We start from the raw sequence: 16155 nt of genomic DNA, 5'->3' as shown, positions 1-16155 counted from the left end.
AATTAGAACTTATGTTATTCCTAATAAGACATTGAAGAGCCAATAGTGCACGTTGTGGGAACCGGATGGCACAACTAGACATCTTGCCAGTCCAGTGACCTGTTATGGACCTCACAGTGCTCAGCTGTCCTGACCGGTTGAAATGGAGCCAGTATCAATGATACGTCACCATTTATACAAGGTCCAAGTTCAAACGTGCTGTTAAACATAGACAAAGCAGAGAAAGTGGAGGTAAACCATTGGACAGAATGGACAGTTAAGTTGTACGATTTATGGCAAGAGTGTAAGCAATGCATGTAACAGAGAAAATATCATTATTGTTGTGGTTTGTTATCCCTATGAATACTTATAATCTCTTAAATCAACAGGAGTAATTAGTAGGCCTATCATAAGGTCATGAGACACATTAACAGAATCTTATTGTACATTAATCAGTGATGAGATAATAGTGGATATATAATGGATAACACTGAAGCATTGGATGGGAAGAGCCGATAAGGGGAATATAGGAGGGGAAGAGGATTACCCCATCAGTGAGTATAGTAGGTTGTGGTCATAAATATTGGTCTGGTCTTACTGTAGGTTACCCCTTTGTATGATAATAGGCCTTTCACTGATGATACCTGGGCATTAGCACCACCTAGTGACACATTTATGAAGATACTGTACTCCGTAAATTCTTATTGTCATACTGTCATACCAATATTATTTGTTTTGAATAATATACAATTTCATTAATACGTTCAGTTTCATTACATGTTGCTTTCTGGGGAAAAAAAAGTCACAAATGGGAAAATAGTCACAAATCTCGACCGCGCCTATCGGAGGCGATGCTATAGCAACACGGCTGAATTTGCAGCATCCAACCACGTGACGTGCTAAAATACCTCGGTCCATTTTGGGCGTGCAGGTAGGACCCGCGGGGAGGAGACCTCAACAACCGGTTGTGTTGACTCTCAGTACATTACGTAATCAATGTTTTGCTGACGTTTGGTACTCATCGATATTTTGGCAGGTGATGTTCTCTGCAACATGACAGTAGCCCGAAGCTGAATACAGACGGATAATTGCAGTTGGCTGGAATACCCTACTATAATTTGACAGCTCATCCTGCCGTTTCCAAGGATGATTTGACAGTCATAGTGATCGATTTAAAATCGGAACACTGCGTGCGTCTATCTGATTATTGGTTGCAATTAATTATATGTGGTGAAATCGAACGGGCACTCCTTTTCATGGCCTCGGTGGCACGGCTTTGGGGATCCGCGTACGCACATTCCAAACTTTACGGTGCCGACACCACCACACCGGTGATGTCCGCCCGACGGTGCTCAGGGGTGTCGGGCTTGGGTGGTGCTGTTTCCCCGGGAGTGGAGAAACCGGGGTCCGGTGAGTCTGGCAGGGAGCTGTTCGAGGCCTGCAGAAACGGAGATGTGGAGCGCGTGAGGAAGCTCGTCAACCCGGTGAATGTAAATAGCCGAGACACAGCGGGCAGGAAATCCACCCCACTGCATTTCGCCGCAGGTAGGTCCACATTGTCACTAGGTGCAAGTAATAACCATTAACCATAATCATTGCTACAATGTATCACCTTTCGAATGTACAGTAACACAATGTTGCATGGATGTAACACAATGTTACGGAACGTTTCACATTGGTTTATTATGGCAACAGTGTAATGTAGACACAAAGGCGCCTCTGCCCCCACATTATAAATACCCACGGTCATGTTAATTCAAACAAAATGTATTAATATTCACAGATATCTTCTAATACGAGTATAATATCTCATATTACATTGCATTCTATTCATGAATGTTCTTTGAATGACAGTACCTGTCAAATATGCAAATGACCATAACCAAAAACCACCCAGTGAGAGGTGCTGTGAGTTAATAATGCAGCCCCCTCCCCCCCCCTCTCTCTCCTGCTCAGGGTTCGGCCGTAGGGATGTGGCGGACTACCTCTTACAAAATGGTGCCAACGTCCACGCCAGGGATGACGGGGGTCTCATATCCCTCCACAACGCCTGCTCCTTTGGCCACGCCGAGGTGGTCAACCTGCTTCTGAACCACGGGGCTGATGCCAACTCTAGGGACAACTGGAACTACACGCCCCTCCACGAGGCCGCCATCAAGGGGAAGATTGATGTCTGCATAGGTAGGACGGGATTTATACTGGACTACAGTGGAGACTGGTGCAGGGAGAAATCGGAGGACGGGCTCGATGTAATGCATGGAATGGAATGAGGAATGGTATCCACCCCTACTGTACTATGTCCCTGGAGATACATATTTGTCCGCTTAGGAAACATGCATTTGAATTAAGCACAGTACCTATTCTCTTATTGGTCACATCTTAACTGTAGGGCCTCTATTTTTTTAGGCCCACTTTTGTGTGAGCCAAGAGTGACTTTAGGCACACTTGCTACTGTATGTGTTTTGTGTTTATTCAGGGTTTGTAAATGATGAATTGATGGGTGATTGTTGTTGTTGTTGTTGTTGTTATTGTAGTGCTGTTGCAGCATGGGGCAGAACCAACAATTCGCAACACAGACGGCAGAACAGCACTGGACCTGGCAGAACCGTCCACTAAAGCAGTCCTGACGGGTCAGTGGGAGAGACGCCATGTTCTCTGACATGCATTCACAGCAATTCCACATTCTCTAACAAGAAATTGCATGATTCAATTAGTCTGCTCACTCACGCTGCATCTATTCTGGGCATGGGAACAGGGTACCCTGAGAACACTAATATACACTCACTGCTCTGTAACAGCTTACTCAAACCATAGAAATAGAATTCTATTTCATTCTATTTCTATGACTCCAACCCATTACAAAGTTGTGTATACAGAGCATGTCAAGACAAGATATAACATCTATGACATCTTTTGTGAATTTACCTGATCTAATGTATTTTCCCACAATCTCAAACAGGTGAATATAGAAGAGATGACCTGCTTGAAAGTGCAAGGTGCAGTGTATATATAAATATATATATATATATATGTATGTTTTAAATGACCACCATGAAGATATCTTAACCCCTCTGAACACTATTGTGCTGTGCCTTCATGTCGCCCTAATGCATGTGATGTCATCATGGCAGGAGTGGGAACGAAGACAAGCTGATGTCCCTCCTGACACCACTGAATGTCAACTGTCACGCCAGCGATGGGAGAAAGGTCATTCACATCATCTCCTAAACTCAGGAATCTTACAAAGATTCTAAATCCTCCAGAAATAGTGAAAAGACAGATGACCCTTATAGGTGCTTTGCCAAATGTGGCATACCTTGTGCTCCCCTTTTTATAGCACATTTGCTTATAAGATATTTGTAAAGCGTCTATTCAAACCTTATTAGGAATTTATGACATTTTCACAAAGCCCTTAAAAAGACAAGACGCCAGTGTTGTAAGTATGTGTTTGCTGAACAAACAAATCATTTAATATTGTCCTCTGTTGTGTGTTTCAGTCCAGCCCTCTGCATCTGGCCGCAGGCTACAACCGCGTGAAGACAGTACAGCTGCTGTTGCATCATGGTGCTGACGTACATGCTAAAGACAAAGGGTGAGACAGGGCTGTGTGTGTGTGTGTGTGTGTGTGTGTGTGTGTGTGTGTGTGTGTGTGTGTGTGTGTGTGTGTGTGTGTGTGTCTGTGTGTCTGTGTGTCTGTCTGTCTGTGTGTGTATCTGTCTGTCTGTGTTTGTGTCTGTCTGCGTGTGTGTGTGTCTGTGTGTGTGTGTGTGTGTGTGTGTCTGTCTGTGCGTGCGTGCGTGCGTGCGTGTGTGTGAAAGAGCTGTTGGACCGGGTGTTGTGTGTGTGTGTGAGCTCAGCTTCTACACTGCCCCATTGAATCCCATTGTCACTGTATGTTGGTCTATCCTTGTCCTGTGCCGTCTGTGTCAATGACCTTTGACCCTCTGTGGCGTTTCAGTGATCTGGTGCCTCTACACAATGCCTGTTCCTATGGACACTATGAAGTCACTGAGCAACTAGTAAAGGTATGCATGAGCACACACGGCCACACTCTCACACTCTATGTTTTCCCTCTGTTTGTGTCATGTTCAAGGGCAAGCCAAGGTGTACTTTCCTGTCTGTGTCTGTGTCTGTCTGTGTGTCTGTCTGTCTGTGTGTCTGTGTGTCTGTCTGTCTGTGTGTCTGCCTGTGTGTCTGCCTGCCTGTCTGTGTGTCTGTCTGTCTGTATGTCTGTCTGTCTGTCTGTATGTCTGTCTGTGTGAATGTCATGTTAACCTGCTGCCTCTCTCCCGCCTGGTAGCATGGTGCCTGCGTGAATGCCATGGACCTGTGGCAGTTCACCCCTCTCCACGAGGCCGCGTCTAAGAACCGCGTGGAGGTGTGTTCTCTCCTGCTCAGCTACGGAGCCGACCCCACCTTCCTCAACTGTCACAACAAGAGTGCTATCGACCTGTCCCCCACCGCACAGCTCAAAGAACGCCTCGCATGTAAGCAGCGTTTCCCCGAGCTGTGACCTTTTACCTATTTGTCTTATTCGTTTTGACCTTCCTATTCCCTATGTAAATGAGAATATGTTCTCAATCAAACTGAATGAATGAATGAATAAGATGTTACTAGGGGTATGTTTAATTAGCTGACCTCCTGTGTCTGTTCCAGACGAGTTCAGAGGTCACGCCCTGCTCCATGCAGCATGTGAAGCCGACGTTGCCCGTGTTAAGAAACACCTCACGCTAGAGACCATGAACTTCAAACATCCCCTGACTCACGAAACAGCTCTGGTAAGCATCCTCACTCAGAGAGAGGTTCAACTTGAAGGATGCATTAGGGATACATTAGTTGATTACTTGTAAAGCAGTGAGTAAGGTGTGTAATTTGCTTGTAATTACACAATAATGGAGTTCAACCTTTTGTGGTTTTACACAAGAGAGAATAAGAACCCATAATGTTATTTTGCCAGCACTGCGCTTCGACCTCTCCCTACCCCAAGAGAAAACAGGTGTGTGATCTACTGCTGAGGAAAGGGGCCAACGTGAACGAGAAGACGAAAGAGTGAGTTCTGTAACATTAACCTTTATTCCATAAACAAATCTGTCACTGCAAAGATAATCAAATCATTAGTGATGTGTCAAATACAACTGGGTGTGTCACGAAGCAAAGGTTCATTTCGCTCCGATGACGCAACCTCTTCTGTCATTTGTCACAGCTTATTGACGCCCTTACACCTGGCTTCTGAAAAGTCCCACAATGATGTCATCGAGGTGTTGGTGAGGCATGAGGCAAAGGTAAAGGCAGGGGGGTTATCATTTCATATCATAGGGGTTATCATATGCTTATCTAAGTACTTAGTAGAGTAAGGATCTAGGTAAAGTGTGTGTGTGTGTGTGTGTGTGTGTGTGTGTGTGTGTGTGTGTGTGTGTGTGTGTGTGTGTGTGTGTGTGTGTGTGTGTGTGTGTGTGTGTGTGTGTGTGTGTGCGCGCGCGCGTGCGCAGGTCAATGCCCAGGATAACCTAGGCCAGACAGCCCTCCACCGTGCGGCCCACTGTGGCCATCTCCAGACTTGTCGCCTGCTCCTGAGCTCGGGCTGCGACCCCCTCATCATGTCCCTGCAGGGCTTATCTCCCTCCCAGGTGGGCAACGAGAGCGTGCAGGAGATACTGCAAGGTATGGAGGAAAAGCCATGGGAATAGCCACGCCTAGTTACTGTATCTGCTCACATAAGCAAGCATAAGATATGACAAGATGAATCAAATGATTGGAGGAACAGGAGTCATTCACATAAGTTTGGAACAGTCACTTATTGGATTGAAGTAGTGTGGTTCTAGGGGAGGCTGGTAGAGGTAGAAATCGGAGGACGGGCTCATTGTAATGCATGGAATGGAATGAGGAATGGTATCAAACACACATTCCTCATTCCATTCCATGCATTACAGTGAGCCCGTCCTCAGATTTCTACCTCCACCAGCCTCCCATGTGGGGTTCCCAGTTCTAGATGAGTTGTTTAATCTCTTGCAGAGGGAGTTTTGATTGGCAACTCTGATGTCGACCGCCAGTTGCTTGAAGCCTCAAAATCTGGAGATTTGGAGATTGTCAAGGTAATTGGAGTTTCAATGCATTTCTGCCATCAATAAACTAGGGTGGCCGGTGGAGGTAGAAATTGGAGGACGGGCTCATAGTAACGCACGGAACGGAATAAGGAATTGTATCAAACCATTTCATTCCACACATTACAATGAGCCTGTCCTCTCTGTGATGTCTACCTCCACCAGCCTCCCCTGCCTCACACCCTGTGTTTCTGTCCTTCTCACTGCTGATGTGGTCATATAACCATCCGTCGTTATCTTCTGTGTGACTGCAGAAGCTGTGCACACTGCAGAATGTGAACTGCAGGGACGTGGAGGGGCGTCAGTCCACCCCACTCCACTTTGCGGCGGGGTATAACCGCGTGTCCATGGTAGAGTACCTCCTGCAACATGGGGCGGACGTCCACGCCAAAGACAAAGGGTGAGGCCCCCCCGTCTGCCCTGATCCTCAGAGGCTTCCGTAGTTTGTGTTGTTGGATGTTGATGTTCTCGTACTGTAGCCAAAGAAACCAGTTTCATTCGTTTTGTTCACGGTTAAAATGGTGGAACCCTGGTTAGTTGTCACTTATTTACAGCTGAATTATCTCTCTGTCTAATTCTCTCTCTCTCTCTCTCTCTCTCTCTCTCTCTCTCTGTCTCTGTGACCTGCAGTGGCCTGGTGCCCCTCCACAACGCCTGTTCCTACGGCCACTATGAGGTGGCAGAGCTGCTGGTCATCCATGGGGCGGTGGTCAATGTTGCAGACCTGTGGAAGTTCACCCCTCTCCACGAGGCTACCGCCAAGGGCAAATACGAGATCTGCAAACTGCTGCTGCAGGTACGGAGTCAGAATGAATACTGGACTGCAGTCAGAGACATCACTTACTTTCATAATGCTAGTGGTTTGAGGTCCAGGAGACCAGACGCTTCATCTGCAGCAGAACATATGTAGTGTAAAGCCCTCTAGTTCTCACAATAGCCTCCAGGAATCACATCCATATGATATATATATATATAATAATATATATAGGTGTTGACCTGCACAGCCTGCACAATCATGTCAATGACCTGCACCACTTCCATAATCCAACCACTCCGCTGTGTCCCCCCCCCGCAGCACGGCGCAGACCCAGCCAAGAAGAACCGTGACGGCAACACCCCTCTGGACCTGGTGAAGGAGGGAGACACGGACATCCAGGACCTGCTGAGAGGGGACCCTGCCATGCTGGACGCAGCCAAGAATGGCTGCCTGGGACGGGTCAAGAAGCTCTGCAGCCCGGACAACGTCAACTGCAGGGACACCCAGGGGCGCCACTCTACCCCTCTGCACCTAGCAGGTCAGGGCATTGGGCATTTCATTCAGGGGAACTGTCAGCAACAACTCTGTAGGCCACCTTCTGTATGCCTTTTTGTCTGCAAGGGAGCCCTGGCCTAGAAGCTTCAACATCACACCACATCCATCCGTACAAATGAAATTCAATGCTAATTGAAGCTAGCGTTTCTTACCTGGTTGTGTGTTGGTTTATATTAGCTGGTTACAACAACCTGGAGGTGGCAGAGTACCTGCTGCAGCACGGAGCTGAGGTCAACTCCCAGGACAAGGGGGGTCTCATCCCCCTGCACAATGCGGCCTCCTACGGGGTGAGTCTCAATCATGCATTCTTACGATATGAAACGGACGTCAAGTTGTTGACAAACAGTAGCCCCACAATTCGAGTTGCTCCGACCGAGTCTCGACCTTGCGACCTCTGACTTGTCAACACATGTGACTGTCTCCTCAAATATCCGATATCAACCAGCTACGCTATTGAAAAAGCTAGCAATTCGACAGTGCAGGTAGGGGGGGTATTTGAACGCTGCTTCCTACGGGAGTCCCAATCACATTTACTGTACATACTACATTCCTCATCATCATACTTAATATACACACTACATACTACACTCCTCATCCCCCTGCACAGAGACACATACACACTCCTCATCCCCCTGCACAGAGACACATACACACTCCTCATCCCCCTGTAATACAATGCCTCCAATGTCTCATCAAGTCTCACTTGTCCGTTGAATGTACACATGAAATGTTTCTGAAACACAAGTACAAAAGCAGACACGATATATACAGTTCCCAGGAATACATATTTCGTATATATACATGCATACATACATACATACATACAGAGTCTCATGCTTAGAAGACCAAACCCTCACCGAGTCTCTTTTTTCATAGACATCTCTCTTGTCTAGAAAAAGGCTAAAGTACTCTTTAAAAAAAAAAAAAAAAAAAAAGCCTCTTCAAAAATGTAACCATGAATTGCTTTCGGTGATGAGGCGTCCTATTGTACCATGATAGAAAAGGGCTAAATATCCTTTTTTTTTTCTTCTTCAAAAAGCTTCTTCTCAGAAATGTAAGCACGGATTGCAGTCAGTGATGAGGCAGTGGCTGAAGCATGTCTCTTTGAACAAATGATTAGCACTCATCGTTCTCTCACACGCACACAAGGCAGTCGGACACAAAAGGCCACTAGATTGCTTTGATCAGCCCGTCTCTCTCCAAAAGCCCTTGAGAGATGGAGGAGCTCATCATCCTGCTTGGTGCCTGGTTCGCTCTCCCTATACAGACATGAGGGTTTTGTTTGGACAATGCCATGCATTAAATTCAAATTCGCAAGGGCTAGAGAGCACATATTTGCAGGATTGTATTTGAACAATATGCTCGTCTGAAGCGACTCAACATTGTTCCGTAATGTAGGACATCCACATTTTGTGGAAAGCAGTTTAAGCCTTTCTCTTCCCTAGAGATGCGAAAACTTTATTTTTTGCTCCATTGTTTGCTAAGGCTGTCAGTAATGTCCCGGGGTTCGGCTTCACAGTTCATTCTCAACCCAGAGGGGCAGGGGAGGCTGAATTGACTGGCAGAGAGAGAGAAAGAGGTGATGTAGGCCAAGGTGTTCTCCGGGTCTTATCTATCTGAGATACAGAAAAGCAACAAAACCAGGAAAGGAACCCAAGTCAAGCCAAGCAGAGTCCCGTTGTCTTCTCATTTCTGCAGCATGTGGATGTGGCCGCTTTGCTCATCAAGTACGACGCATGCGTCAACGCCACAGACAAGTGGGCGTTCACACCGCTGCACGAGGCCGCCCAGAAAGGGAGGACCCAGCTGTGCACCCTGCTGCTGGCCCACGGGGCCGACCCCGCCCTCCGCAACCAGGAAGGCCAATCACCGCTGGACCTCGTCACGGTATCCACCCCATCTATCCATCCATCCAGCCAACCACACACTCTCTCTCCTGTCTGTGTTCACGCCCCTCCCAAACATGGGACTGTTGTAGGGCGGAGGGGCTCCCCATAGATAGCCACGCCCACCTGCTTGTCATGCCTGATGCTCTTGTATACATTAAATCCCTCAACTCAGGACAGTTACACACCAAGCATTACTTTATAGATCTACTCTGCAGATTGTGTACTCAATAATGTTGTAAAGTTCCATGCTGAATACTACCTAGGTCTTTTGAAATTCGTATTACCTTTGTTGAGGCGATTTAATGTATCGCAATGCTCTCACTTTGCTTGACGTTCGCAATCCAATTTCCATGAGGGTCCTGACCTCTCTCTCAATGGAAGAGGACCTGTCCCCGTCACAGAAATGCCTGGAAAGCACTCTCGCAGTACATTGCAACATGACTGAATGTATGCATGTCAAGGGTTTGTTCATGTTGAGGCATGTAGCCCTATTCATACGTGTTATTATACAGTAGGCTATGTTGCGTTTAACCATGTGTTGTTGGCACCGGTTTCTATTGCAACCTCTTCTTGGTCCTGTGCACGTATGTGTACTGTGATTCAGTCTGTCCGATATCCAGTCTTACCAGAATGTTGTATTGATAATGATGGTTTTCTCTCTCATTCTGTCTTTCTCTCCTTCTCTCCTCCCCCCTCTCTCTCTCCAGGCGGATGACGTCCGTGCCTTGTTGATGGCCGCCATGCCTCCCTCTGCCCTGCCCGGCTGCTACAAGCCACAGGTCATCAGCGTGGCCCCCATAGCGTTGATCCCAGTCCCCCCCACCCTCTCCTCCAGCCCCACGCCCCCCCTCTCCTCCTCCTCCTCCAGCAGTCTAGACAGCCAGCCCACCTCCTCCTCCGCCTCTTCCACCTCTTCCTCCTTCTCCTCCTCCTCCTCCGCTTTCCCCGAGCTGCCTGCCCTCCTGGCGGGTCCACCAGGGGCTAAAGGAGCGCTGGGCACGGACAAGAAAGAGGAAGGTGAGTCACCCAGTTGGGAGGAATTATAGGTCATTATCTAAGACAGGTAGGTGAGCTACTTCCTGCATAACTGCTTTTGTTCAGCTCTCCACTGAGAATTCAATATGACCTACAGTAAATGGATGTCCAACATAGTAACTAATGAACTCGTTATGCCTTTACTCTCCCAGAAGTTGCCGCGACAGTTCACATGATGTACTATAGGCTTTAGTGGTGTGTGGCAGTAACTCTGTGAGGACACTTTGAAAAGCAGACTCTCTCTCTCTCTCTCTCTCTCTCTCTCTCTCTCTCTCTCTCTCTCTCTCTCTCTCTCTCTCTCTCTGTTTGTAGTTACAGGGCTGGACCTGACCATCTGCCAGTTCCTCAACAACCTGGCTCTGGAACCTCTACTGGAAATATTTGACAGAGAGCAGGTCAGCGGAACACCCACACTATCATATCGCCTGTACTTTACAATCGCAAGGAGCCTGGAACCAGGGGAAGCTGGTGGAGGTAGAAATCGGAGGATGGAGTCATTGTAATGCATGGAATCAGAATCAGAATCAGAATTCTTTTATTTGACCAAGTATATTTGCACATACAGGAAATTGACTTGGTGAGGTTGGTGCATGGACATAAAAAACAAATAGCAAATATTGACAAGAAATTTACAAAATAGCAAAGTATTAACAAAATAGCAATAACAAATTGACAAAAAAGAGCAGCAGAACAATACATCTTGTAGGCTGTGTGAGACTAAATGGCAATGAGGCTAGAGGCTGTGAAATGGTTGTGGGGCATGTACACTATAAATTAGAATAATTTTAAATAATTATAAATGACACTGTCAGTGCATTGTTTGTGTGACAGGGTGGGGGGCGGGGGGGTTTCAGTGAGACGCAGGGGGCTTGGTTGTGAGCCAAGGGAAGAAACTGTTCAGGTGACGCAAGGTTTTAGTACCGGAACCTTTTGCCGGATGGAAGTCTCTGGAAGAGGTTGTGACCAGGATGGGAAGGATCAGCGATGATCTTTCCTGCTCTCTTGCTGGTCCTGGAGTGGAACAGGTCCAGGAGAGATGGCAGGTTGCAGCTGATGACCTTCTCGGCTGACCGAATGATCCGCTGCAATCTGCCTTTGTCCTTGGCAGTGGAGGCAGCGAACCAGACGGTGATTGATGAGCTGAGGATGGACTCAATGATTGCCGTGTAGAACTCTACCATCACTTTCTGCAGCATGTTGAATTTCTTCAGCTGCCGCAGGAAGAACATCCTCTGCTAGGCCTTCTTGATGGTGGAGGTGATGTTCTCCGCCCACCTGAGGTCCTTTGAAATTATTGTCCCCGGGAATCTGAATGACTCCACAATGTTAACTGGGGAGTCACACATGATGAGGGGGGCGGTTGGGGCTGGGCTTCTCCTGAAGTCTACTACCATCTCTACAGTTTTTAGGGCATTTGATACCATTCCTCATTCTATTCCATGCATTAAAATGAGCCCGTCCTCCAATTTCTACCTCCACCAGCATCCCCAACTCACTTAATTTGTATTTGCTTATTTTCAACCTTCATTTATCTGCAAAGTGGATATAAACAGCCTCTGAATTACATTGTCGATCTTGTTAGGTTTTTGGTTCATAGATATCTTCATTATCTTGCATAGTATAAAGCTTTTTCAGAGATAAATAGTGAGATCAGAGTTTGTTGTGTTTTTGAAGATAACCCTGGATGTTCTGGTGGAGATGGGACACAAGGAGCTGAAGGACATCGGCATCAACGCCTACGGACACAGACACAAGATCATCAAAGGAGTGGAGAGACTTATTAGTGGACCTCAAAGTATGTACGCTCCCATGATAAAATACAAAAATAGCCCATGCTGCCATTGGTAAGACATGGGTTCGCTAAACATCAAATGCATGCTAATGTCGTTAGCCGTTTCAAAGTGTTCTTATGTAACGTGGCCCTCAAAGCACAGACGATCTTCGTGTATAAGAGTTTGTTTGTTTTGGAGCCTAATGAAGCTCATGTCCTTGTGTGTGCAGGTTTGAACCCTTATCTGACTTTGAACACAGCAAACAGCGGGACCATACTGATAGACCTAGCATCGGACGACAAGGAGTTTCAGTCTGTGGACGAGGAGGTAAAGTACAACCAATGACATATCTTAACTATCAAGGGTCTCACATCAAATGGATCATCATGTTTTGATTTTCTCAATGGAAACCTTCTTGGGGTCTTGTTTGGTTTGTTTGTTACCAGATGCAGAGTACAGTCAGAGAGCACAGAGATGGAGGCCATGCCGGAGGGGTTTTCAACAGATACAACATTGTAAAGGTATATTTGTCTAAGTGTCCACATCTGGCTCCAATTTCTCCAGCACACTGAATTAAATCATTGAGTCCAGTTAATGAGAAGTCATTAGTCAACATTAGTCACCTAGTCAGCTTCATTTGACAGCATCTGTCAAATGAAGATTAGTTTGTTTGAGATTCTTGTTCATTTGCTCCCTTTATGCTCTTGAACTGCAGATCCAGAAAGTGTGTAACAAGAAGCTTTGGGAGAGGTACACCCATCGAAGGAACGAGGTGTCTGAGGAGAATCACAACCATTCAAATGAGAGGATGTTGTTCCATGGTAAGACTGTCCACTCCAGGGGAGGATGGTGCAGATAGAAATCGGAGGACGAGCTCATTGTAATGCATGGAATGGAATGAGGAATTGTATTAAAATCCTGATCAGGACACAATCTAAGAAGGGTTACAGCAATCTGCACTCTGAGCTCAGCATGACTCATGATTACAGATATGAACAATATCCCTCAGGACCAGGGGAGGGTGGTGGAGGTAGAAGCGGAGGATGGGCTTGTAATTGTAATGCATGGACCGTGTTTGGTACCACCATTCCTCATTTCGCTCCATGTATAACAATGAGCCTGTCCACCTCCACTACTCTCCCCTGGTCCACTCTTATAACCAGAACTTATAACCTACAACAATACAACTCTGAGAGCCTGTTTCTATAGGCCTTATCCTCTTTGTCCTTTATATACTGTATATACCTTAAAGAATGAGAATTATCATTTATTAACTCTACATGCTTTTTTTTTTTGTATGCAACAAAGAAAATCCATGCCATTTTAAAAGACTATCTTGAAACCAATCACCCCTTCAAATATGACTTATTTACAGTAGCCCCAGCTGTGGTCATGTGGTGACTCATAATGTCTTGACCGACAGGTTCGCCGTTTGTCAACGCCATCATCCACAAGGGTTTTGACGAGAGGCACGCTTACATCGGAGGCATGTTTGGAGCAGGGATCTACTTTGCGGAGAACTCGTCCAAGAGTAACCAGTATGTGTATGGGATCGGAGGAGGGACAGGGTGCCCTCTGCACAAAGACAGGTCCTGCTACGTGTGCCAAAGGTAAACCAGGAACCCCCCCCCCCAACCCTAACCCTAACTACACCCCCCCCCCCACCCCCACCCCCCACGCGCAACTATTCTGTACTAAAACATGACATCGATACAGTAGCTGCTGAAGTACAAGTCACGAGTTCAACTTAACCATTTACATACAGTAGTTGAACTGATAATAAAGTCCACCCACAAGAATTTAAGAGAGTGATGTTACAATATGTCGTCGTTATGACTGATGTAGAGGATCAGCTTGGAGAGAATGGCTTGCTTACATGGAATTGAGCATACTGTAAACTGCTTTGTTGAGAGGGGAGGTTCCAACTTCCTGGTGTCAAATGAGCTTTTATGATTGGCTGTGATTGTCTGTGTCTCTCTCCAGGCACCTGCTGTTCTGTAGAGTGACCCTGGGCAAGTCCTTCCTTCAGTTCAGTGCCATGAAGATGGCCCACTCCCCGCCCGGCCACCACTCCGTCACGGGACGACCCAGTGTCAACGGACTAGCCCTGGCCGAGTACGTCATCTACAGAGGAGAACAGGTACTGGACTAGTGGACATGTTTGGGTTCCAGCTGTTGTTGAGTTGGTTCTGGATCGATTCTCTTTTTTTTTTTAAACGTGTCAATGAATGCTACTCTTTTGTTTTTAGTTCTGTCTTGGGTTGTTTCACACCATTCAAGAGACTGTAGAATTCTAAGGGTGCTTTGGAAAACTGTTTCATTACATTTTTGCATCAATATCTACTGTGTCTATGAGAGTGATTGTTCATATGATTGCCTTGCAATTGATATTGGCTGGAATAAGTGGGTCATCTCTCTCGTTTCTCTCTCCTCTCCTCTCTTGTCCAGGCGTACCCAGAGTACCTGATTACCTACGAGATCATGAAGCCTGATTTGTCCGCAGATGGATAGAAGCGGAATGAAGGAGGAGAGCACAAGTGGAATTGTACAAAGGAGAATCTCTCAGCTTGTTTCTATGTCAACCACAGCAAAGGCTTTACTAATTGCATGCACAAACCATATTTATACAGTGTATAAAAATGTTGGGTCTTTTTTTCAATGGCTTGTTTTTTTGTTGTTTTCTCATGTTCATTTGAAGCACTTTATTGACCTTGGGTGGAGTTGGATCATGATGTGTGAGTGTTTGTCCTTTTTTAACAGTATTGTCTTAGCAGTTCTTGCCGTCATTCGGTCTAACACAACATTCAAAGACTTCCAAACTCATTCTCTCTCTCTCTCTCTTGCAAAAGTGAAGTATTTATTTTATGAAGACATTGTATATATTTTGTACAAGCATGTTAATTTATTTACATTTGTAATTGACAAAGAGTTCAATGATGCCTCTATTATAAATGGCCAAATTATGAATCTATCTATTCCACTTGAACCAGCAGCTGAAATCTGTGTTTTCAAAGTCTGCCTTGTGGAGAGGGAGACGTCTGTCCTGCTTGGCCTGGTGTTGTAGCAGCCGCCGGCCACTGTTTCAACCGTTAATCCGTTATCCAATTACAGTACAGGGTGAATTGTTCGGTCTCCATAGTGACAGCAACAATAAACGATTATCTGAATATGCTGGGAATAATTTCCCTGTGTCCCGCCACGGTAGCCACAGCAAAAGCTCAATATTTCTTTGTCACTGTCAACAAAGGGCTTCATATTTGAAGAATTGTCATCATTTTAAACCCCTCTCCAATTCGAAAGTCCAATTCTGTGTTGCTAAGAAACTTCTATCTTTTGTGCAATAGACAAGGGTATAACGGGTTATACACACAACAACAAAAACAAGGAGCTAGTATGTAAATGTTCTTCTGTCTGCAGACCGTGGGTAGTGTCTGGCATTGGGAATAATGTGATATTAATTGACACTAATATGCTGTTCATTGCATAATGTTCTTGGAGCGGTCGTTCCTTATGCATGGTATTACACCTGTCTGGTTAACTCTTGTTACGTCATGTTTTGGAACGTGTTTGCCTATAGTGCTGCTGAGGTGTATCAGCATGGCTGAGTTTCTGGTGGGAAACATCTCCACACCAACAGCCAAATGAAAATAAATGACCTATTTGTGAATCGCCTGTTGGCAGTTGTTTGATGTAACCATTGACTGAATAAGATACCCTTCACTCCAGGTCACACAGAATTGATTCATCTTCGTTGTTTCAGGTCTGATCTGTTGAGTTAGCAGTAGATGGCACTATTTTCACTTTTTAGATAAGTTGAGTTTGAAATTTCAGGAAGGAATGAATGAACACCAGTTCAATTGATGAACACCATAGGGGTTAAGGGTGCCATTGGAATGAGTAGAGCATGTTGAGTGCATACATCCAGCCAGCACTACAGTATATCATCAATCTGTGCTTTGTCATTTTCTCTGATGTCATTTTCTTTGTCCAATCTGTTGAATAGAACATGTGTTTCTTACCATTTTCATTAAGAGCTGGCCTTCTAGACATGCATGGTTATTGTATGT

At 45.8% G+C, this 16155-nt stretch overlaps 1 protein-coding gene across 4 annotated transcripts; it reads left to right on the top strand.

Annotated features, from left to right (window-relative positions):
- Positions 1-973: 973 nt before the first annotated feature.
- On the top strand, positions 974-15738 carry LOC310817271 (poly [ADP-ribose] polymerase tankyrase-2-like). 4 transcript variants are annotated; one of them, XM_083687772.1, is made up of 27 exons: positions 974-1524; positions 1936-2160; positions 2514-2609; positions 2939-2975; positions 3111-3186; positions 3477-3571; positions 3938-4004; positions 4280-4466; positions 4636-4757; positions 4937-5028; positions 5183-5261; positions 5469-5640; positions 5992-6071; positions 6335-6480; positions 6711-6876; positions 7156-7375; positions 7570-7679; positions 9091-9279; positions 9989-10298; positions 10629-10711; positions 11991-12111; positions 12318-12415; positions 12535-12609; positions 12804-12909; positions 13512-13698; positions 14072-14228; positions 14537-15738. In XM_083687772.1, exons 1-27 carry the CDS (start codon positions 1236-1238, stop codon positions 14597-14599), a joined length of 3648 nt encoding a protein of 1215 aa, XP_083543898.1. In that variant the 5' UTR covers positions 974-1235; the 3' UTR covers positions 14600-15738. The 4 variants fall into 4 exon arrangements, with proteins under 4 accessions (XP_083543898.1, XP_083543896.1, XP_083543895.1 ...); XM_083687770.1 differs by lacking the exon at positions 9091-9279 and having other exon boundaries at positions 12348-12415; XM_083687769.1 differs by lacking the exon at positions 9091-9279.
- The last annotated feature ends 417 nt before the right edge of the window (positions 15739-16155 follow it).

This window comes from Argentina silus (genome assembly GCF_951799395.1).
Source record: "Argentina silus genome assembly, chromosome: 16".
Classification (NCBI taxonomy): Eukaryota; Metazoa; Chordata; class Actinopteri; order Argentiniformes; family Argentinidae; genus Argentina; species Argentina silus.
The sequence above is the reverse complement of the archived record's forward strand: the minus strand, read 5'-3'. Positions and strand labels throughout refer to the sequence as shown.

Excerpts from the sequence above, each read along its gene's own strand:
- LOC310817271 (XM_083687772.1), top strand. The coding sequence starts at position 1,236 with ATGGCCTCGGTGGCACGGCTTTGGGGATCCGCGTACGCACATTCCAAA. Across the intron at positions 10,299-10,628 it reads CACGGACAAGAAAGAGGAAG|TTACAGGGCTGGACCTGACC; the intron begins GTGAGTCACCCA and ends CTCTGTTTGTAG. Across the intron at positions 12,610-12,803 it reads ACAGATACAACATTGTAAAG|ATCCAGAAAGTGTGTAACAA; the intron begins GTATATTTGTCT and ends CTTGAACTGCAG.